Raw genomic sequence first — 24265 nt, 5'->3', positions numbered from 1 at the left:
CAGGTAAGTACTGCCCTCACTGTAATGCCGTAGCCATGTTGGCTGCTGGCATTACAGTGATTGGCTGGCCGGAACATGTCATGGGGTGCTATATAGCCCCTGATGACGCATGTTCGGCTCATTCTTAGTCAGGGAGAGCTGTGCTGAGGAAGGGACAGTGTAGCGAGTGATTTAAGAATATTTTTACCACCAAAACTTTTTTCAGAGACCCAAAAGTCCTTTTAAGGACTATTGTGTGTGGCAGCAGCAACTTATATTTGTAGCGCAAACTGCGCTAAATAGCTAAAACTTTACAGACCCAAAAGTCCTTCCAAGGACTATTGTGTGTGTGTGTGTGTGTGTAAGTAATATCTATTTTTTGTGCATCCTGCGCTAAATAGCGTACAGTTGTTAGACCTCTGCAGACAGCTACGCCACATCTCCAGTGTAAAGTGTGCACACCCCAAAAAAATCTGTGACCTACAGTGCACTTTGTCAATAGACGGTGTCCACTTCTGACAGTGACATAACCAGTGCCACATCTGCGTGTAATGTGTGCGCATCCCAAAAATATCTGTGACATACAGTGCACTTTGTCAATAGACGGTGTCCACTTCTGACTGTGACATTACCAGGGCCACATCTGCAGTGTAACGTGTGCGCTTCAAAAATTTATCTGTGACATGTGTACTTTTTTGTGTAGATGCTGCAGACTTATAACGTTTCCTCATCCCAAATACCTGTGACATTCCCTGTGATTTTTTATTAGCCGCTGGTGACAGCATTGACATTTCCTGCGGGATATCTCCTGTATGACGTTTCCACATCCCAGATACCTTTTTAAATTTGTTTGCGCATACACTTCCAAATCCTACGCTACTGTACGTGTGACAGACTTTCAATCATATATAACATTTAATATGAAGAAGGCGAGCAGTAAGGGACGTGGCAGTGGCCGTGATGCTGATGGTGCACACAGAGGCCGTGGCCCTGGGTGCGGTGAAACTGTGCCTGCTGCCAGAGCACAAGAAAAACAATCATCCACAATACCTAGCTTCATTTCCCAGTTTGCAGGGCCACGCAGGACACCACTCTTGAAGTCACACCAGTGCGACCAGGTGGTCGGTTGGATTGCAGCAGATAATGCTTCCAGTCGGTTAAGCACCACCCTGTCTTCCACCAAGTCCAGTCTCAGTAGCCAAGAGTCTGCTCAACCTAATCCTCACACTGATCCTCCTTCCTCCCACCGTGGAGAGTCTGGGCAAGCAAGTGATCCCACACTCGGATATTCCGAGGAGCTCTTTTCAGCGCCATTCCTTGATTTGGCTTTTTCGCCAAGCACGCTTGAAGAGGGACAGATCTTGTGCCCTGATTCCCAGATTCTTGAGCATCCACAATCACAAAAAGATGACTGTGGGGAACGGAAATTACTGTCCCGTAACATCACACGTGCCATGACCAACGCAGTTACTGGGAAGGTCCACTTAACCACAGACACATGGACAAGTGCATTCGGCCAGGGACACTATATTTGCCTGACGGCACACTGGGTGAATGTTGTGGAAGCCAGGAGCGAGTCGTACCCTGGGATGGCACAGGTGCTACCGACGCCAAGGATTGCGGGCCCTAATTCTATTTGAATTTCCGCCACCACCTACGTTAGTGTCTCCAACCCCCACTTCTCCTCCTCCTCCACTTCCACCTCCGAATTATCCACGTGCAGCACCAGTCAGTCATCATTCGGTAGCTGGAAGCAGTGTAGCACTGCAGTGGGGAAGAGGCAACATGTCGTGCTGAAGCTGATATGCTTAGAGGACAAACAGCTCACCGCCGCAGAGCTGTGGCAGGGAATAAGAGACCAGACTGTTGTGTGGCTCTCGCCACTCAACCTAGAACCAGGCATGGTTGTGTCTGATAATGGCCGTAACTTGGTGGCGGCTTTGGAGCTCGGGAAGCTCACATACATCCCATGTCTAGCCCACGTCTCAAAACCTACTCCAATTTGCCTGAGCTACTGGTGAAGGTGCGCCGCGTGTGTGCACATTTCCTAAAGTCATCGACCGCTTCAGCTGGTCTGTAAACGCTGCAGCAGCGCTTGAAATTGCCAGCTCACCGTCTGTTGTGCGACATGAGCATGCTCTGGAACTCTACGTTCCACATGTTGGCCAGGCTTTGTGAGCAGCAGAGGGCAGTAGTGGAATACCAGCTGCAACATGGTCGTCGCCTTTCCAGTCAGCTTCCGCTATTCACAAGCGAGAAGTGGGCATGGATATCTGACCTCTAAGGTTTTAAGAAACTTTGAGGAATCAACACAGATGGTGAGCAGCGATAACGCTATTATCAGTGTCACCATCCCACGTCTGTGTCTACTCAAACGCTCCCTGCTCACAATTAAGGACGACGCTTTGCCTGTGGAGGAGGTGGAAATGGGGGAAGACATTACACAGGGATAGCCAGACCACCCTCAGTTCGTCTTCTCAGAGCGAATTGACGATGAAGAGGAGGAGCAGGAGACGGTTGCCTCCGCTACAGAGGGTAGTACCCATGGAAGTTTAATTCCACCTGTTCTGCGGGGGTGGGTGTAAGAGGATGAGGAGATTTAGAGTCATCCTCATGACAACAGCGAGGTCTTGCCTGTTGGTACTCTGGCACACATGGCTGACTTCATGTTAGGCTGCCTTTCCCACAACCCACGCGTTATACGCATTTTAGACAACACAGATTACTGGTTGTTCACCCTTCTCGACCCCCGCTACAAAAAAACCTTCTCATCTCTCATTCCTCTGATGGAGAGGACGAGCAAAACTGTGCAATACCAGAAGATCCTTGTTGAAAAATTGCTCCAAAAATTTCCATCTGACAACGCTGGAGGCAGAGTCCGTAGTTCCTTGGCCAACCGAGGAGGAGAGGCAAGGGGAACACACAGCAGTTCCAACAGAGGCAGGGCAACACTTTCCAAAGCCTAGGACAGTTTCATGACACCCCGCCAGCACCCTCACCCTGATGCGCAGCCTAGTGTCACAAGGAGGGAAAATTTTTGGAAGTTGGTGAAGGAGTACATAGCAGACTGTGTCAGCATCCTTAATGATCCCTCAGTGCCTTACAACTGCTGAGTGTCCAGGCTGGACACGTGGCACGAACTGGCGCTCTACGCCTTGGAGGTGCTGGCCTGCCCTGCCACCAGCGTTTTGTCTGAGCGGGTATTTAGTGATGCTGGTGGCATTATAACAGATAAGCATATCCGCCTGTCAACTGAAAATGCTGACAGGTTGACTTATAAAAATGAACAAGGCCTGTATTGCCCCTGACTTTTCTCTACTCCACCAGAGGAAAGCGGCTGAACATAAAGGCACTTTAAATGTGTTTATAATTATATGGTTGAATCTTCCTTTTCTCATCCTCCTTCTCCTCTTCCATTATATCAACATGCTTATTCGTCGCATATAATGCCCTTGCATATATGCCCTTCGCATATAATTTTTTTTAGAGGATCAGCTTAGCTGCAGGCCATAGCTTATAATTTTTTTTTTAGAGGGTTAGCTCACCAGCAGGCCTTCACCTAAAATCTTTTACAGGGTAGGCTCACCAGCAGACCCTCACCTACAATCTTTTACAGGGTCAACTCACCTGAAGGCCCTCAAATATAATATTTTTTTATAGTGTCAGTTCTCCAGCAGGCCCTCACCTAAAATCTTTTACAGGGTCAGCCCACCAGCAGGCCCGCACATAAAATCTTTTACAGGGTCAGCTCACCAGCAGGCCCTCGCATATAATTTTTTACAGAGTCAGCCTGCACTTAAAATATTTTACAGGGTCAGCTCACCTGCAGGCCCTTACCTAATTATACCTAATAGGTAATTTGCGCGCTTGCTGCATTGCTTGGATGTGGTAGCCGTAGCCGTTTCTCAGGCTCCCTCTCCGGAATCGAACCCTGATTCCCCATTACCCGTGGTCACCATGGTTGGCGCTGAAAAGAACATCGAAAGTTGATAGGGCAGACATCCAAATGGATCGTCGCCGTCACTGGGACGTGCGATCGTCCCCAGGTTATCTAGAGTCACCAAAGCGGCAGCAGGCCCTCGCCCATAATGTTTTAGATGGTCAGATCAGCAGGCCCTTGCTCCAAATGTTTTTGAGGGTCACCAGCAGGTCATCAATCATAATTTTTCAAGGCTGTGTAACCAAGAGGGTATTGGAGTACCAGTTCCTTGTAATTTTTGGCAGCCCTTTCACTTGGTGCATAGGCTTTATGAGTGTAGGAGTCCCACTACCTGAACAATTGTACCACAATGTAAAATGAGGCCCTCCTTTATGTGATATACAGGTTGTATAGGAGTGCCACTTCCTTGTAATTTTTGGAAGCACTTGTACTTTATATACAAGTAAATATACAGGAAAGAATATTTCCTAACAATTTTTTTCCTCTAAAATCAATTTTATCTTCGATTTTGTGCGTATTATTGTCAGTCTGTAAAAGTGGCGTACTACTCGGACAACATCGTTCCCAGCAGCAACCTGGGAGTTCAAAATGCATCCAGACATTCTCCCCATGCTGTTCCTGAACCATTTCGGTGGTGTTTCCATCAATTTCTGACCTTTTTCCTATAAACCAGGCACTCTCCCCTCTTCAGAGCAGGGTGTGCCTGATTTAATGCTCGGGTTCTCCCATTGACTTTTAGAGCACCCCAGCATCCCGATGTGTTCGGCCAGAGCACCCGAGCACTTTGGTGCTTGATCAACACTAGCAGTTGGGATTTGAAGAGAAAGATTTGCAGGCTTGTAATGGCTAATGCAGGTCATTTTTTGGGAATATCTCAGGAACGGTACGTCGTAGAGAGCTGAAACACGGTCTAAAACCTTCCCGGACACCTGATGTACCTGTGTGCCAAATTTGGTCAAGATCGGTTCAGTCGTTTGGTCACGCATAAAGAACAGACAGACAGACAGAAATATACACTGCTCAAAAATATAAAGGGAACACTTAAACAACACAATGTAACTCCAAGTCAATCACACTTCTGTGAAATCAAACTGTCCACTTAGGAAGCAACACTGAGTGACAATCAATTTCACATGCTGTTGTGCAAATGGGATAGACAACAGGTGGAAATTATAGGCAATTAGCAAGACACCCCCAATAAAGGAGTGGTTCTGCAGGTGGTCACCACAGATCACTTCTCAGTTCCTATGCTTCCTGGCTGATGTTTTGGTCACTTTTGAATGCTGGCAGTGCTTTCATTCTAGTGGTAGCATGAGACTGAGTCTACAACCCACACAAGTGGCTCAGGTAGTGCAGCTTATCCAGGATGGCACATCAATGCGAGCTGTGGCAAGAAGGTTTGCTGTGTCTGTCAGCGTAGTGTCCAGAGCATGGAGGCGCTACCAGGAGACAGGCCAGTACATCAGGAGACGTGGAGGAGGCCATAGGAGGGCAACAACCCAGCAGCAGGACCGCTACCTCCGCCTTTGTGCAAGGAGGAACAGGAGGAGCACTGCCAGAGCCCTGCAAAATGACCTCCAGCAGGCCACAAATGTGCATGTGTCTGCTCAAACGGTCAGAAACAGACTCCATGAGGGTGATATGAGGGCCCGACGTCCACAGGTGGGGGTTGTGCTTACAGCCCAACACCGTGCAGGACGTTTGGCATTTTCCAGAGAACACCAATATTGGCAAATTCGCCACTGGCGCCCTGTGCTCTTCACAGATGAAAGCAGGTTCACACTGAGCACATGTGACAGACGTGACAGACGTGACAGAGTCTTGAGACGCCGTGGAGAACGTTCTGCTGCCTGCAACATCCTCCAGCATGACCGGTTTGGCATTGGGTCAGTAATGGTGTGGGGTGGCATTTCTTTGGAGGGCCGCACAGCTCTCCATGTGCTCGCCAGAGGTAGCCTGACTGCCATTAGGTACCGAGATGAGATCCTCAGAACCCTTGTGAGACCATATGCTGGTGCGGTTGGCCCTGGGTTCCTCCTAATGCAAGACAAAGCTAGACCTCATGTGGCTGGAGTGTGTCAGCAGTTCCTGCAAGACGAAGGCATTGATGCTATGGACTGGCCCGCCCGTTCCCCAGACCTGAATCCAATTGAGCACATCTGGGACATCATGTCTCGCTCTATCCACCAACGTCACGTTGCACCACAGACTGTCCAGGAGTTGGCAGATGCTTTAGTCCAGGTCTGGGAAGAGATCCCTCAGGAGACCGTCCGCCACCTCATCAGGAGCATGCACAGGCGTTGTAGGGAGGTCATACAGGCACGTGGAGGCCACACACACTACTGAGCCTCATTTTGACTTGTTTTAAGGACATTACATCAAAGTTGGATCAGCCTGTAGTGTGTTTTTCCACTTTAATTTTGAGGGTGACTCCAAATCCAGACCTCCATGGGTTGAAAAATTTGATTTAGATTTTTTTCATTTTTGTGTGATTTTGTTGTCAGCATATTTAACTTTGTAAAGAACAAAGTATTTCAGAAGAATATTTAATTAATTCAGATCTAGGATGTGTTATTTTTGTGTTCCCTTTATTTTTTTGAGCAGTGTGTATATATATATATATATATATATATATATATATATATAGTAGATACAAAGACTCCAGCCGAAATTGTGTAAAGTGCAATTTTCGTTTTATTAGGTACACAATGGTGATTGCTACGGCAAGGTCAGTGACGTTTCGGCACATCCGTGCCTTCATCAGACTAGTGCCGCTTGAGGTACCGACGATAACAAGGTAGGACGCAGTGTGAGGATAAACATGCGGTTGTACCGCAGACAGGAAGAAAGGCGCCATGTATCTACTATTGAAAGGGGTGGGAACCCTACTCCAGCAACCAATCCACCGTGTGCTACAAGGGCTCTGCTTGCAATTATATATATACACAAACTCCAAGGAAAAAGATAAACATATGGAAAGAAGGTATGAAGTGCTGTAAGGGGATACTTTTGATTTAATATTGATTCTCTAGGTGACAGAGAATCAATGTGTCTAAGTCCTTCACCTAGTTGGTGGTGCTGCTGACTCAGACATAGTTTGTCAGAGTACGCCTCCTGTTTTAATGACTTTCTCTGCTCCCCTCTTCCCTTCTCTGTGTTAGGGCTCATGTGTGTCTGCCACTTTCTCTTTTTTTTTTCACTTCTGTAGAAAAGTCCTATCTGTGCCTGCAAAAAGGACAAGAATAGGATATGTTCTATTTTTTTTTTTTTGACGGCCGTGGAATGAACTTGCAGATGTGGACAGCATCTTCTGCTTCACCCCATTGAAATGAATGGGTCCTCATTCGATCCACAAAAATTGCGGATAAGATGCAGACCGAAATTACGGTCGTCTGCATGAACCATTAGAAATGGCAGCAGGGAGGGGGAGGAGGTTGTACATTTCAGCATTGTGGAAAAGGGAAGAGGATCCAAGGAAGGCAGCTCACAGAGGCTGTAGATAAAGCATACACAGAGTAGTTTGCAGGGGGAAGACAGCAGCATCCTGGACACACAGATCCTGCATGTATTACTCGGAGGGACAAGGGGCAGCCTACCCCACATGAGAAAAGTATGAAGCTAGTAAACTGAATATCTGACAATGAATGAAGAAATTAAACCCGCAGACCGAAAAGTAGTTCAACTTTAAAGGTACATTCACACCAAATAGATTCATTGCAAACATTTTGCATACATCTAATTGGTTTCTGCAGCATGTGCGTGGATGTTTTGCAGATAAATTGGATGGTTGCAGACTTTCCACATCAGCTGCGTGCAAAGTTTACCGCTGTTACAGTTGTAATTCAGATTCATAATCTTATTAATAGAAAATCTGCCTAGTTATGCAGAAATCCAGGTGTCCTTTATGATATTGATGTATTTTTAGGAGGCAGAGGGGACTTTGGTGCCACCTCTGCTCTTCCTACAGCTATACCCTGGCCCTCATGCACACGACCATATGACGGATCAGTATTGACCAACCCTCTGTACAGAGGAGCACAGAAGTTACTTTGAAGAAATTTTTGTTTTGATTGACCTTTTAAGAAAATTAAGAAATAATTTACTGCATACTACAGCCATGCATTCCCGCTATTCTTACGTGTGTGAGAGAACAATAGCAGGGTCCGAGCCGTGGATGCCTCTGGGCAGATGTAGCCACCACTCTTCTCACCAGTCTGGTTCTAATGCCATAGTATAAACACATCCTTTGTCTATAATTAGGCCGTGTTTACAAAGCGCAGTTGGCCTCTTTCACATGAATGATACGGATTGCGTAAGGGTCTGTTCAGTGAAAAACTGATGGCTTTGCATGCAAGCTCAGTCACTGTGATTGCAGTGTTTTCATTTTTCTGTCCAGATAGCATCCATTTTTTTCACGAAGAAAAAATGAAGAATAAAACTCAACATCTCTCAGCAACCATCAGTGAGAAACACACTGCATCTGGAGACCTTCTGTTTTTCATGCAGACCCATTTATTTCTATGGGACACTGGGTACATGAAAAACGGACAATATAGAATATGCCGCAATTTTTATTTTTTCTTAACGCAAAGATGATCAGTGAAAAATAATGCTCGTGCGCCCAGACCTATTGAAATGAATGGGTCAGGATTTTCACAAAAAAAAAAAAAAGTTACCAAATGTGCATTGTATGAACAGGCCTTAAAGGGAGCCGTCTCCACCGGCCAGGCCTTGAAATCTCGCGCTGAAGTATATAACTGAAGTATATAACTGCTCTGTTTCGTCAACAGAGCAGTGATGAGCGTCTTAAGCAATCAAGCAATCATCGAGAGGGGAGGAGTGTGGTGCAGTTGAAATTGGAGCAGCTGGGCTCTTGCCGATGGGTACTGCCCCCTGGCCTTTTTTTTTTCTTAGCAAATTTGCATATCAATATAAAGATCTTTAAAAAAATAATTACTGGTGACGTGATGACGTAGGGAGGAGGTACGTCGCACTTCCTCCCAATCCTTCTACCTCGCTATGGTGAATTGCGGCGTCCGCATGGAACGGAGCCACTCTGGATGATGGTGTTGCCGCCGTGCTGTCTGTTAAGTTGGCGCTCCCTGGACCTAGGAGGCTGCGGGCTCCCACTTGGGTCTCTTTGTCCCCTCCACTTACCATAGACAGGATTGGAAGGCTGGCGGTCTGATTCATTCATCTATATCTACCTCCTTCTGACTCAACGCTTCCTCCTGCCTCCCGGTTTCATGAATAAGCTATCTCCTTCCTCCACTTCACTCCTGATTAGCATCGAAAGGTTTGGCTGTTTGAGTTTGTCGCTTTTATTTGTTTTCATCTCCCTCAATGTCTGCTCCTGGCTTTATGAAAAATTCATCTTCCACCTCTATGAATAAGTTACCCTTCTTATTAGTTTTGAATGTGTCTCCCTGACCCCTCGGCCGTTTATCAGACATATATATGTGAATAAGTGCCCACAGCCTGTGCTGTTTGTGATACTCTTGATTCTGATATCAAATAAGCATTGGGACTGACTTGGATGAACTGTTGCTGAATCTTCTTGACCTGCTTGGAAATTATTGGAAACTATTGGAATGGTTTATATTGAGGCAATTTTTTTGCTTTTTTTTTTTTATGTGGCTTGTCCTTTTTTTTGTTTTTGTTTTTTCTTTCTCCTCCCTTGCTCCTCAACTTCATTTTGGAGTATTGAAATATAATTGAACCGGAGGAAAAGAAGGGAGAGGAGGAGGGGAGAGAGAGGAAAGGGGAAGGGAAAAAAAAAGAGAAGAGGGAAAGGGTTATTTAAAAAGAAAAAAAAAAGAGGGGAAGGTAAAGGGGGGAAGGAAATGGCCCCTAAACAAAGTAGACATTCAGTGGAACATGCGTCTAAAAAAAATGGGGCCCGAAAACATTAGAAGCAACAAAAATAGACCAGTTTTTAAAGTCCCCAAATGTAATTACAAGAGTGGGTGAAGTAATGGAGGAGGATCTTCAGAATGAAGAGGTGAGGAGGGAGAGTTAAATGATTCATCTACTGTGGAGTCTGCCCCATTAAAAGAAATGCTGGCCGCAGTAAAAAAATATGGAGATTTAATACAGAACATCTCAACGCAGCTCGGGGTAATCCAGACAGATGTGGTCCTGCTAAGGGATAATGTTACAAAGATCTGGGACAGAGTTATAACTATAGAAAAAACTGTGGGGGCTTTGGAGAACGAAGCGAAACTATCCAAATCTGAAATTTCCACTTTAAGAATGGAGGTTAATACTCTTAAAAAGAAGGTGGTGGATCTGGAGGACAGGTCTAGGAGATGTCATCTGAGAATTTTAGGTCTACCCGAAGGCTCTGAAGAAATAAATCCTGCCGACATGATACAGACCCATATTCAGGAAAAGTTTAGGAAGGAGCATTTCTCCCCTCTGTTTCTGGTGGAAAGGGCACACCGGGTGCCAGGGGGTAAATCTATCCCTGGGAGACAGCCACAGATGCTTTTGGTGAAGATATTGACATCTCGATATAGGGATACGGTTTTGAGAAGGGCAAGAGAGTGTCCTACTATTGTGTATAATGGAAGTAAATTGCTTTTCTTTCTGGATTTCTCTAAAGAGATCCAGGAAAGGAGACGCAGTTTTATGGCGCCAAAAAAAACATTTACAGGAAAAGGTCATTAGATATTAATTTGTTTATCCAGCTAAACTGAGCATAATATTCAATGGTGAAACCCATATTTTTGAAACCTCGGACTCTATAGACTGGCTGGACCGGAATAATACTTAAACAGGTTTTTTATGTTCGTTTTTCTACTTTAAATATCGGAGGGGGAGGGGTGGTCTTAGGTAAGAGATCTGTGCAGTGATGTGGCAGATCAAGAAGAGTGGGGGGGAGGGATGTGAGATGGGTTGCGATGCGTCTACTAAGGTGGGGTTGGGGGTGGAGATTTGGATTATATTTATAGTAGGGGAATCTGTCGGCTGGTTTGATGGCAGTTAGAATTTTCTAGCCCCATGTTGCAGGCGGGTCCAAATTGACAGAAGATGGGGCAACATATGTAGGTAGGGACAACAGAAGTAGGCAGGGCCAGCAATACCATAGTGCAGCGCAAAATACCACCCCAAATGAACCAAATACCACAGTGAAGCAAAAAATACTGCCACCTGTGCCACAGTATTGAACTGTATCACAGTCCTAAGGATGTTGATACACTTGAATTCAGGAGGGCACCTGTGGCTGCTGGCCAGGTGCATAAGAGAGAATTGGTTTATTAAGAACCTTGCTGGCGGCCATGAGGAGAGCTTGGCTGGCGCTCCCTGTAGGGTCCATGGCCAATCCGCCTCTGCTCAGCACAGATCTTCAGTGTCTGTCTGTCCAGTGAAGATCCAACTCCCAACACCCTCAGCGATCAGCTGTGCTTGGTATTACACCTCAATGACATTCGCTTGAATGGAGCTGAGCTGCACAAAGGCCATATGACTGGTGGACGTGATGTCACAGGCTGAGGAAGAGCCCACAAGGCTCACCTCCTGAGCGCTGTGGCCCCTTTCAACAGCTGATTGGTTGGGGTCTGACTCTGGGTACCCCCCCCCCCCCCCCCTATTGATGACCATCAAGATTTCATGCCTCAAGTTCTACTCCTAGCTGGCACAAGCCTATGTTTAGTCAGCTGTGTTTATTTAGTACAGATATCATGTTTCAGCTTCATCTTTTATGACCGTATAAATCTGTAACCTGCTGCTATGAAAGAATTATTATTTCATGGTTGTCCTACTGAATGATTATATCGCCATGTAGCCGTCAATAGAGGCCTACAGGTACTCGGTAGAGATGGCACGTGCCACATATGTTGGTGGTCTAATTTGCAAAGAGGTTATCCTATGATTAATATAAAAAAATAGACATCATATAGTAGATGACGGTCTCTTTGTTACAAAGCTAGAACCAGCCGTGTACCTCACATGGATCCAGAGATCTCGCCACTCATGGCTCCAATTGCTCTGTTGGATTTAATTCAAGCGGGCAGATCAGGGGGTATGCCTCTGTGCTGCAGATCTCTCCCTATCCCAGTGCAGGGGGTATGCCTCTGTGCTGCAGATCTCTCCCTATCACAGTGCGGGGGGTATGCCTCTGTGCTGCAGATCTCTCCCTATCACAGTGCGGGGGGTATGCCTTTGTGCTGCAGATCTCTTCCTATCCCAGTGCAGGGGGTATGCCTCTGTGCTGCAGATCTCTCCCTATCCCAGTGCGGGGGGTATGCCTCTGTGCTGCAGATCTCTCCCTATCCCAGTGCGGGGGGTATGCCTCTGTGCTGCAGATCTCTTCCTATCCCAGTGCAGGGGGTATGCCTCTGTGCTGCAGATCTCTCCCTATCCCAGTGCGGGGGGTATGCCTTTGTGCTGCAGATCTCTCCCTATCACAGTGCGGGGGGTATGCCTCTGTGCTGCAGATCTCTTCCTATCCCAGTGCGGGGGGTATGCCTTTGTGCTGCAGATCTCTCCCTATCACAGTGCGGGGGGTATGCCTCTGTGCTGCAGATCTCTCCCTATCACAGTTCAGGGGATGTGTCCTTTCTGATGCAACTCTCTGCCTGTAAGGCGGCCTTCACACGCTTTAGATTTTGTTGCAGACATTTCCACAACTGAAAATCAGTTCCATTCCTTTGAATGGGGGCAGCAAGCGCATGGATTTCTTCAGGCCTCGGTCAGGTGAATGGAACGGATTCTTCAGCAAAATCTGCGATGTGTGAAGGCGCCCTAATTGCATACCTCCCAACTTTTGAAAATTTCAAAGAGGGACAATATGTGCGGCGCGCATCGCAGCAGTTTTTTTCATACTAGGTCACACCTCTAACTCATCCCAAAGCACAATTACTGGAGCCCTGCGGCAAATTTTTATTTTTTTTTGCGCTTCAATGTCCATATAAATATTAGCACATAACTATCAGATTATAGATATTTTAAGGTGTAAATTGCACCAAATAATGAAGTGATGGTGTAATATACAGGTGGAAACCGTACAGTCGCTTTAGTAAGGAGCAATTTAGTAAATTTATTAATGCACATTTATGCATTAATTCTTCAAGTCAAAAAGAGGGACATTTAAAGGGGTTATCCCGTCTTAGACAATGGGGGCATATCGCTAGGATAGGTACAAGGAGAATGGAGCCGGGGAGAGTTGTGGCTGGAGGACCCCGGGTTTCCTGGGGTCTTTCCACCACCAGGCGCAGCTCCCAGTCTCTCCCATTGAAGCTCAGCTATTTTTGGCGGAGGGTGGCTGTGCATGCGCAGTGCACCCTTCTAATCTTTCTCCGCTCCGTTCTCCTTGTAGGTGCGGGTCCCAGGGTTGGGACCTGCATCTATCAGACAATGGGGGCATATCCTAGTGATATGCCCCCATTGTCTAAGATGGGAATACCCCTTTAAGGATCAAAGAGGGACAGAGGGACTTGGATCAAAAAGAGGGACACTTGGGAGGTATGTAATTGTCTCAGCTTCTAACAGAAGATATGGCTGGTGGCAGTGGAAGAATAAAAAAAGAGCTTGTGCGACCACCTTAGTGAATTGGACAGAGAAATAAGAAAAGGGACATTCGGCAGGTGGCGCTATACAGATTTTATTGAATAAAAGTATTGAGATCCAGGTGCTAGTTTGAAAAATTCTGAATATTTTTTGTAGGACCATCTTTCCACATCTAATATATTGATATAATATCAAATGTTAGCCACAAAACCTGCCCTAGACATCCAGGCATATTGGACCATAACTACTCTAGGCCACCATGGACAATGGATATCTATATGAGCACCTAAGCCATTCTACACTGCAGAGCTATTACAGAAATACTGATTAAAGGGGTTATCCTATGACTAATGTAAAAAAAAAGACATCATATTGTACATGACAGTCTCTTTCTAACAAAGCTAGAACCAGCCCTGTACCTCCTCTGCTAGAGTTACATCAAGCTGACAGCTCACGGGGAGTGTCCTTTCTGCTGCAGTTAAGGAGGCGTGTCTCAGCTCTCCCTATGACAGCCCAGGAGGCAGTTGAAGGATGAAACTGAGCATGTGCGGCCTTCTGAGTGAGCAGGTCAAAGAAATAAGAAAAAAGCAAACAGCAGGTGGCGCTATACAGATACATTTTATTGAATAACTCAGTGGCTATGCTAAATGTTTAATTACATGCAATTAAAAAAGTATTCAGCTCCAGGTGCTGGTTTGAAAACTGTAGAATATTTTTTTGTGGGACAACCCCTTTAACTCCTAAACTCCCCTGTGTAAACATTTAGAAAGTTCTGAAAGTGAGTATAATCCAAGTGGAGGGGAACGGTACCACCGCTGTCATGGGCAGCAGCATACAGAGAGGCCACACATGGTGCCTATGGGTCTATAGTGGAGACCCTTATGGTTCTTGTGCAGTATGGGGTGCATGCACTTTACTGTGCTTGTCTTGTTACTTTTCTTACTGCACGAGGATCTGGCTCCAATACATACAAATGAATAAAGTCTCCCATCCTCCTCTCTGCCTTGCCAGATGAAAGCTGTGGAGATGATGATGTTCAGATTGTGTTAATTACAGACACGGTAATGGATGAATACAGTGCTGGAATGATTTACACATGACGGAAGTAAATCACCCGGCATTGAAGTGAGCCAGCAATATACAGGGTGTGGTGGAAAGATGTAACGCAAGAGCCATGCCAGCTTAATAGCTTGAATAATGAAGCTGCAGAAAACATGACTGCTGCTCAGGCTCCATTCACACGTCAGTATTTTTACCTTTCCAGATAAGGCCTCATGCACACGACCGTATGTTTTTTGCGGATCCGTTTTTTTTTGCGGATCTTTTGTAATAATGCCTATCCTTGTCCGCAAACTAGAAAAAAAATAGGGCATGCACTATTTTTTTTTGCGGAGCAACGGAACGGACATACTGATGCGGACAGCACACGGTGTGCTGTCCGCGTTTTTTGCAAACCCATTGAAATGAATGGGTCCACATCCTATCCGCAAAAAAAACGGATAGGACACGGAAACAAAATACGGTCGTGTGCATGAGGCCTAAGGCTCCATTCACACGTCCGTGGTGTGTTGCGGACCCGCATATTGCGGATCCGCAACACACCCGCCCTGCACCCCCTATAGAAATGCCTATTCTTGTCCGCAAGCTGCGGACAAGAATAGGACATGTTCTATCTCTTGCGGACCTGAAGATCGGGGCCGTTCTCCGCAAATGCATATGCTGACAGCACACTGTGCGCTGTCCGCATCCATTCCATTCCCATAAAAAAATGAATGGGTCCACACCCGTTCCGCAAAATTTCGGAACGGATGCGGACCCATTTGCGGACGTGTGAATGGAGCCTAAATGTTCCTTTTTTTTGCGGATCCGTTTTTCAGTACAACCTTCCGTTTTTTATTAAAGTGCTTCCGAATCCGTTCCGTGTTTTCGTTATTCCGTTTTTTGGGTGGTTTTTTTCCATCCATTTTCCTGTCAACGGATCCGCAAAATCGGATGACATTCGGATGGTTTTGTGCATGTCATCCGCATTTATGCGGATCCATTGACTTGAGTGAGACAACTGACCCGAAAAACGGACAGAAAGTAGGACAAGCTTAATTTTTTTGCAGGATCCGCATACTCGAAAATAGGAAAACGGAACAGATTCCGTGATTCGGACAGCACTATGATTGGTGTCCGCATTTTTGCAGAGGCAATTGAAATTAATGGATCCGAAAAAACGTTCCGATTTAAATCGAAACGGAGTGTTATAACGGACGTGTGAATGGACCCTTTTGATGCCGGGTACTTTGTATATCAGCCTGCAGAAATGTAAGCACCAAATGAACACGGAGGATATAGAATGTTATAGCTTTCAAAAGGTGTGTTTCATCAAGATAACCCCTGTCTATATGGACTCCAGGATGGAGGACTGCTAGGTGACAATGGCTCTAGTGGGCTTGGGTTGTCCATGCATTACATGGATGGTCATTCATCTGAATGGCTACATGTAATACTAGTTTCTCCTTCAGAGGTCAATGTAGGAAATGAGCCCTTCCCCAGTGAACAGATTAATCTGCCATATTAAAGGCATTCCGCAGGAGGATGCAGGTGAGCATGGACCATTCTCATTACAATGAGCTGCAGAGGCTTGAAAAAACATGGCTGCTCCCCCCCCACCCCAGAAAACAGCTGTCCATGTACTGTAGCTAGGCTCAGCTGAAGTGAATGGGGCTGAGCTGCAATACCACTGACAGCCGGTTCAGACCTGAGCGTACTGACCTGAGCGCTCTGTATGCGCGATTCTCCGGGGGTCTCACATACGCGGCTTTGGAAGTATGCGAACGCCCATTGTCGCGCGTTCCCGGAAGTCTATGTACGGGAACGCGCGACACTACGCCCCAAAGAAGCTCCTGTACTTCTTGTGGCGTAGGGCGTGTTACAGCGCGTTCGTACGCGCTGTAAAACGCTCAGGTGAGAACCATGCCCATAGGGAAGCATTGGTTCTTGCCTGTTGAGCGTTTTACAGCGCGTAGGAACGCGCTGTAAAACGCTCAGGTGTGAACCCAGCCTAAGGAGATGTGGAATCCGCAGAATAAAGATGACGATAACGATCCATAGAAAGCAAGTGTTCACATTGTATGTCATTTGTGAAAGTATTTGTGAGATCATGGACTGTGAGGCCCTGCGTTTACTAAGTACCTGTTACTTATTAACACATGGTTGATTGAATCTGGTGATTAGGCCTACATCAGATGATACAATTACCATTCTTGCTATAGTCTCTGGTAAATGATTTGCAGGAAGGCCACCCGCCTCTCCCCCATCTGACACATCTCCTTCCCATAAAGCAGATGTAACAGGAAAGGCCCCTTTACACGGCCGACTCAACAGGCGTTTATCTTGAATGTTAATTTCCGATAAATGCCTTAACGTTAGTGGAGGTGAGAGGTGCATTTATATGCAGCAGCTATCTCATCTGTATTGGGACGAGCCATTGCTGCTGCGATTGCCTGTGCCCATAGAGGTTCATTGGGGGAGATTTATCAATCTGGTGTAAAGTAGAACTGGCTTAGTTGCCCCTAGCAACCAATCAGACTTCACCATTCAGTTCCCAAAATAGCTGTGAAAAATGAAAGGTGGAATCTGATTGGTTGCTATGGGCAACTCAGCCAGTTCCACGTTACACCAGTTTGATAAATGACCCCATTGTTTCTGGGCAGTAGACCCCTGTATACACAGCACTACCACTTCCCAGAAATCATGATTTTGGTGTCTGCATCAACAATGCTTTCCGCCGATGGACTAGTGTTCAGTCATTGAGTGATCAGCAGCATGTTACTAGGAACGTTCCTGATAATTGCTCCGATCATTAGTCCGTGTAAATAGATCAGATTTGTAGGGTTGCAGAAGCCTATCTAGTTCAGCCTACTTGACAACCAAATACAGTAAACTTCAATATAATACCTATATAAGGGTCCAAGGTGAAAATGCTAAACAGTGATTTCTCCTGAAAAGTCACAACAGAAAGTCTATAATCTAGTCTAATGCTTTGATCCGCTTAATTGATGTACAGTCGTGGCCAAAAGTTTTGAGAATGACACAAATATTAGTTTTCACAAAGTTTGCTGCTAAACAGCTTTTAGATCTTTGTTTCAGTTGTTTCTGTGATGTAGTGAAATATAATTACACGCACTTTATACGTTTCAAAGGCTTTTATCGACAATTACATGACATTTATGCAAAGAGTCAGTATTTGCAGTGTTGGCCCTTCTTTTTCAGGACCTCTGCAATTCGACTGGGCATGCTCTCAATCAACTTCTGGGCCAATTCCTGACTGATAGCAACCCATTCTTTCATAATCCCTTCTTGGGGTTTGTCAGAATTAGGCTACTTTCACACTTGCGTTAGGAGCGGATCCGTCTGGTATCTGCACAGACGGATCCGCTCCTATAATGCAAACGCTTGCATCTGTTCAGAACGGATCCGTTGGTCATGATGATGGTCATGATGATGCATACGGATCCGTTTTGACTTTACATTGAAAGTCAATGGGGGACGGATCCGTTTGAAAATTGAGCCATACTGTGTCATCTTCAAACGGATCCGTCCCCATTGACTTCCATTATAAGTCTGGACGGATCCGTTCGCCTCCGCACGGCCAGGCGGGCACCCGAACGCTGCAAGCAGCGTTCAGGTGTCTGCTCACTGAGCGGAGCGGAGGCTGAGCGCTGGCAGGCGGATGCATTCTCAGTGGATCCGCCTCCATTGAGAATGCATCAGGGCTGGACGGCTGCGTTCGGGACCGCTCGTGAGCTCCTTCAAACGGAGCTCACGAGCGGACACCTGAACGCAGGTGTGAAAGTAGCCTTAGTGGGTTTTTGTTTGTCCACCCGCCTCTTGAGGATTGACCACAAGTTCTCAATGGGATTAAGATCTGGGGAGTTTCCAGGCCATGGACCCAAAATGTCAACGTTTTGGTCCCCGAGCCACTTAGTTATCACTTTTGCCTTATGGCACGGTGCTCCATCGTGCTGGAAAATGCATTGTTCTTCACCAAACTGTTGTTGGATTGTTGGAAGAAGTTGCTGTTGGAGGGTGTTTTGGTACCATTCTTTATTCATGGCTGTGTTTTTGGGCAAAATTGTGAGTGAGCCCACTCCCTTGGATGAGAAGCAACCCCACACATGAATGGTCTCAGGATGCTTTACTGTTGGCATGACACAGGACTGATGGTAGCGCTCACCTTTTCTTCTCCGGACAAGCCTTTTTCCAGATGCCCCAAACAATCGGAAAGAGGCTTCATCGGAGAATATGACTTTGCCCCAGTCCTCAGAGGTCCATTCACCATACTTTCTGCAGAAGATGAATCTGTCCCTGATTTTTTTTTTTTGGAGAGAAGTGGCTTCTTTGCTGCCCTTCTTGACACCAGGCCATCTTCCAAAAGTCTTCGCCTCACTGTGCGTGCAGATGCGCTCACACCTGCCTGCTGCCATTCCTGAGCAAGCTCTGCACTGGTGGCTCTCCGATCCCGCAGCTGAATCCTCTTTAGGAGACGATCCTGGTGCTTGCTGGACTTTCTTGGATGCCCTGAAGCCTTCTTAACAAGAATTGAACCTCTTTCCTTGAAGTTCTTGATGATCCTATAAATTGTTGATTGAGGTGCAATCTTAGTAGCCACAATATCCTTGCCTGTGAAGCCATTTTTATGCAACGCAATGATGGCTGCACGCGTTTCTTTGCAGGTCATAATGGTTAACAATGGAAGAACAATGATTTCAAGCATCACCCTCCTTTTAACATGTCAAGTCTGCCATTTTAACCCAATCAGCCTGACATAATGATCTCCAGCCTTGTGCTCGTCAACATTCTCACCTGAGTTAACAAGACGATTACTGAAATGACCTCAGCAGGTCCTTTAATGACAGCAATGAAATGCAGTGGAAAGTTTTTTTTGGGATTAAGTTAATTTTCATGGCAAAGAAGGACTATGCAATTCATCTGATCACTCTTCATAACATTCTGGAGTATATGCAAATTTTGTCTGTAAACCCCTGTAGTATTTAAGTGGTTATTAAAAGGGTTTTCCGTGAGTAGAATATTGATGACCTATCGTCATGGTTAGGTCAACAGTACCCAGTCGGTGGGGATCTGACACCCGGCATGGCCACCGATCAGCCTCTTGGAAGAATACCACAGCGCCATACATTGTATAGTGTGTGCTTGGTATTGCAGCCCAGGGCCATTCATATGAAAAGGACTGAGCTGGACACAGGCCATGTGACTGGTGAATGTGACATCACTGACCTAGGAAGAGGCCACATCGGTCATCCGAAGTGACTTGGCATGAAGACGGCTGATTGATGGGGGTGCTGGGAGTATGACCCCCACCAATCTGATACTGATGACCTATCCTACTGGAAAACTATTTTGATGTTAGTGCCCCTTACACTTACAATATATATTGGAGCTTAGTGGTGATCTATCAGTGTAAACCTGGCAGAGAAGTGGAATTTACATAATGAAAAATGACTTCCTTTCTTGACTTATAGGTGGTGACATATCTATAGGAGGTTGAGGTTGCACTTGGGCTCTTGTACCTGAGGAGTATGTCTTAAGTGTAGATGTAGGGTTAGGCCAAACTTCTCAAATGTAGGCCATAGTTTTCTGACCTTGGATGAGGACTGATAAAACACCAGCTGCCACAATGGTTCCTGCAAAACTATTTATAAATCAGGCAACTCGGTCCCAAAATCTTCTGGCCCAGCCTGGTACAGAACCACAGAATGTGAAGAAATGGAGTACACAGTAAATCATGTCTAAACTTGTAGGGTGGTATAGACATAAATCTAACGATATTAACTGTATTATGTGCTTTAGTGTACTCTGTTCTGAAGATTTAAAGCGCTTGGCTCTATTCCTCCTCTGTAATCAGTCATGCATCATGGATGGATATTCCTTTCTAACCATCTTCTCTATTGTTTCAGAATTGCAAATGGCAGCACAATGTGTAACTAAAGTGGAACTAAGCGTTTCCTGTGACAATCTACTAGATAAAGATGTTGGGTCCAAATCAGATCCATTATGTGTCTTCCTCATGAACACAAGTGGTCAGCAGCAGTGGTTTGAGGTAATCCATTATTACATAAAATATTTTATATTAAGTGTTTTTTATATTTTTGAACCTTTTTAGGGCATTGAGTCTGCACGCCTGGTAATATCAAAAGTCTTCAAGTCAGTAGTAGATGCATAGGGAATACACTGGCTGGAGTAAACAGTAGCAGTGTGGCAAATAAAAATCACTAATGGTTAAATATGTCTGCAGTGCACCAGCCTGCAGGGGAGGATGGGAGTGGAGGTGAAGACAATAAGGGTGGTCATAGTCCTCACAGTGGCTATTCCCTGCTCCAGCACTCTCCCAGGCTGTATGTGCAGCAAAGTGAAGGGGAGCAACGCTTCTTATCCTTGGGGCTGACCCTGGACTTTCAAGGTCTCCTGCCTGGTGGTGTCTGGGGTGGCCTTAATGTTAGGTGAGCAGCGGGGTGCAAGGCAGGAGAACTTGGAAGAACAACTTGGATTGGGTAGGGTGACCAATGACCAAGCCGTCTTGGTTATCAATAAAATCTCTCCTTTGCTGAATGTATAATGGGGGGTTTAGTACACACACACACAAGAAAGTCACAGTTCTCAAGTACTTCACAAACTAGAATTTTCCCCAAAGACTGTGCATAGGAGGTGAGTATTAAAATGGTGGTCCTCCCTAAGTCTCTCTCCATAGACACTAGCAATCCTCCCAATTGACCAACAGAGTGCCACTCCTCAATGTTTCAATGCAATGTCCAACTACAGAGTGCAGTCCTAGATCGGATGACTGTCCGTCTCTGTAGTGTGGCAGGTTCCAAAAGCAATATAACCTAAACCACAGGCAGTAAAGTCTAAAGCCATATGCGTGCGTTATCTTTATGCGTGCGTCTAACACGGCCTTTAAGCGGTCCTCACCCTTCTGCAATAATTCAATGCTACTTTCCTCACTGACGGGAATGGTGACTCCTGAAGAATGATTCTTTCTTAGCCTAATTTGCAGCAGCCCACACCAAAATCAGGTGTTCACTCTGGCTTGCTTATTAGCAGACTCACTAGCCAGGGGAAATGGGACCAGTCCACTACCCGGCAACTATTACTAAGAGCTGGCATTTAACTATTTGTAGACCAAGAAACGCTTATGGCACCCAAATCAAGGGGTACGGGGCGGTGCTGAATTCCTTCTTCTGTTCCCAGCATGAAAACCTTGCATTTTCTTACCTCTATGGGGAGCTCGGTGCAAAGAGATTTTACAGCCTCCATTGTAGACAATGGTAACTGTAGAAATTCCTATGCACTGAGCTAGTGGTGGCTTTAGCCAGATAGTTTTATAATACACTGTATGATGAAAGCTGCAGACATAGAGCTGTGTGGGTGTTTTTATGCCAGTTGTCTTGTGCATATGCATTCATAAATATGGTGTTAAGAATGAATTAACAAACTTACAGAATTAGTGTATCATTTATGAAGCACGTGTTCCACTTTTTCCAACATATAGGTCAGATATAGTGGATGAGGAGGGAAACTTTTTTTTTATTTTTAATATTACTTTTTTTTTAATTAAAGGGATTCTGTCACCTCTTTTTACCTTATAGAGATGCGGACATGCACGGCTAGATCGCCGCTAGCATGTCCGCAATATACCTGTCCCATATCTCTGAGTGGTTTTATTGAGTGTAAAAAATGATTTTATATATATGTAATCCAGCCTGGTAAGGAGCCCAAGGGGCTGCACTAACCGTTCTGGAACCCAGTCACCCCCCCCCCCCCATAAAGGAGCCCAGCATCGCCTGTATCCAGGAATCTCCTCCTTGCTCATGAAGTCAGATTGCCGTAATCTCGCGCATGCGCAGTGCCGGCATAGTGTTCCTTCCCTGTGCTGGCATCAGCCTCAGGGAAGGAACTGCGCATGCGCGAGATTACGGCGATCTGACTTTGTGAGCAAGGAGGAGATTGCTGGATACAGGCAGTGCTGGGCTCCTTCACAGGGGGGTGGCTGGGCTCCAGAACGGTTAGTGCAGCCCCTTGGGCTTCTTACCAGGCTGATTTACATATATATAAAATCATTTTTTCCCCTAAATAAAACCACACAGAGATATGGGACAAGTATATTGCGGACATGCTAGCGGCGATCGCGCCGTGCATGTCCGCATCTCTATAAGGTAAAAAGAGGTGACGGAATCCCTTTAAAGTTTTCCCCACTAAAAAAAACTCTTATTTATAAATCTGGGTCATCACGCGTTGTGTTCTATATTGCCTAGGAATGTTTAACGTACATGTAGTGGAAACTGGGTGGGGCAGAGGGCCCATAACAAGTTTTACGATTGTTGACTAAATGTGAGCGGCCCTAAATAAAAGCATTTATTTTGGTAACAGGCGAACTCTTTCTCTAAGGGCTCTTTCATACTTGCGTTGTTCTTTTCCGGCATAGAGTTCCGTCGTCGGGGCTCTATGCCGGAAAAATCCTGATCAGGATTATCCCAATGCATTCTGAATGGAGAGAAATCCGTTCAGGATGCATCAGGATGCCTTCAGTTCAGGACCGGAACGTTTTTTGGCCGGAGAAAATACCGCAGCATGCTGCGCTTTTTGCTCCGGCCAAAAATCCTGAACACTTGCCGCGAGGCCAGATCCGGAATTAATGCCCATTGAAAGGCATTGATCCGGATCCGGCCTTAAGCTAAACGTCGTTTCGGCGATTAGCTTTTTCTGAATGGTTACCATGGCTGCCAGGACGCTAAAGTCCTGTTTGCCATGGTAAAGTGTAGTGGGGAGCGGGGGAGCAGTATACTTACCGTCCGTGCGGCTCCCGGGGCGCTTCAGAGTGACGTCAGGGCGCCCCACGCGCATGGATGACGTGATCGCATGGATCACGTCATCCATGCGCATGGGGCGCTCTGACGTCATTCTGGAGCGCCCCGGGAGCCGCACGGACGGTAAATATACTGCTCCCCCGCTCCCCACTACTACTATGGCAGCCAGGACTTTAATAGCGTCCTGGGTGCCATAGTAACACTGAACGCATTTTGAAGATGGATCAGTCTTCAAATGCTTTCAGTTCACTTGCGGTGTTACGGATCCGGCGGGCACCTCCGGCAAGTGGAGTACACGCCGGATCCGGACAACGCAAGTGTGAAAGAGGCCTTATTTTGATTTTGTGATGTCTGGATGGACACCAGACAACATGGCTATTGAAAACGCCAGATGCCAGTACCCAGTTATACTGTCCATATGTTTATTCTTGTAATGTCCATTAGGGCATATGGCTGGCATGTAATGCTACATTTTGTCAAAAGTGACGACAGAGGGGTAAATGGATGGCCAGATGCAGCTGCAGACTATGGTGCTTTATAAAAATTAATTTGGCCCTAACTCATGGGCTCCATCAATCTCACTTTGGTGGAGTCCACGTGTTGTGGCCAATGCATCAGAAATCCATGAGAGGATGCATGAAAGCTGAAGCTAAGCTATTGTCACATGAACACTTTGCAGTATTTTCAATGATTAAAGGAGTTGTCCAAAACTTTACAAGTGATAGCTTATTCTGAGGACAGGCCATCTGATGGGGGTCCCACACCCTGCATCCTCGCCAATCAGCTGTTTTGCAGTAGCTCCAGTGCCCGAACTACACAGCTCCATCCATGGTGTTTTGGATGGAACTGTTGACCATTCACTCAGAGGGAGCAGTGCTGCAGTAACCAGCTCTGTCCACAGCACAATATATGGAGCTGTGCGCTTCCCAACAGAGTTCCAGCACCGGATCCACTACAGAACAGC

General features: G+C 46.1%; 1 protein-coding gene across 2 annotated transcripts in view; it reads left to right on the top strand.

Annotated features, from left to right (window-relative positions):
* The window catches only part of CPNE3 (copine 3), an 83878-nt gene that overhangs the window by 10241 nt on the left and 49372 nt on the right, over nt 1-24265 (top strand). For both annotated transcript variants that reach the window (XM_040431877.1, XM_040431878.1), the window contains exon 2: nt 20395-20537. In XM_040431877.1, coding sequence (XP_040287811.1) covers nt 20403-20537 — 135 coding nt within the window. In that variant the 5' untranslated portion in view covers nt 20395-20402. The remainder of the gene's footprint in view (nt 1-20394; nt 20538-24265) is intronic.

The sequence above is a fragment of the Bufo bufo genome, chromosome 5 (genome assembly GCF_905171765.1).
Source record: "Bufo bufo chromosome 5, aBufBuf1.1, whole genome shotgun sequence".
Taxonomy (NCBI): domain Eukaryota; kingdom Metazoa; phylum Chordata; class Amphibia; order Anura; family Bufonidae; genus Bufo; species Bufo bufo.
The sequence above is the reverse complement of the archived record's forward strand: the minus strand, read 5'-3'. Positions and strand labels throughout refer to the sequence as shown.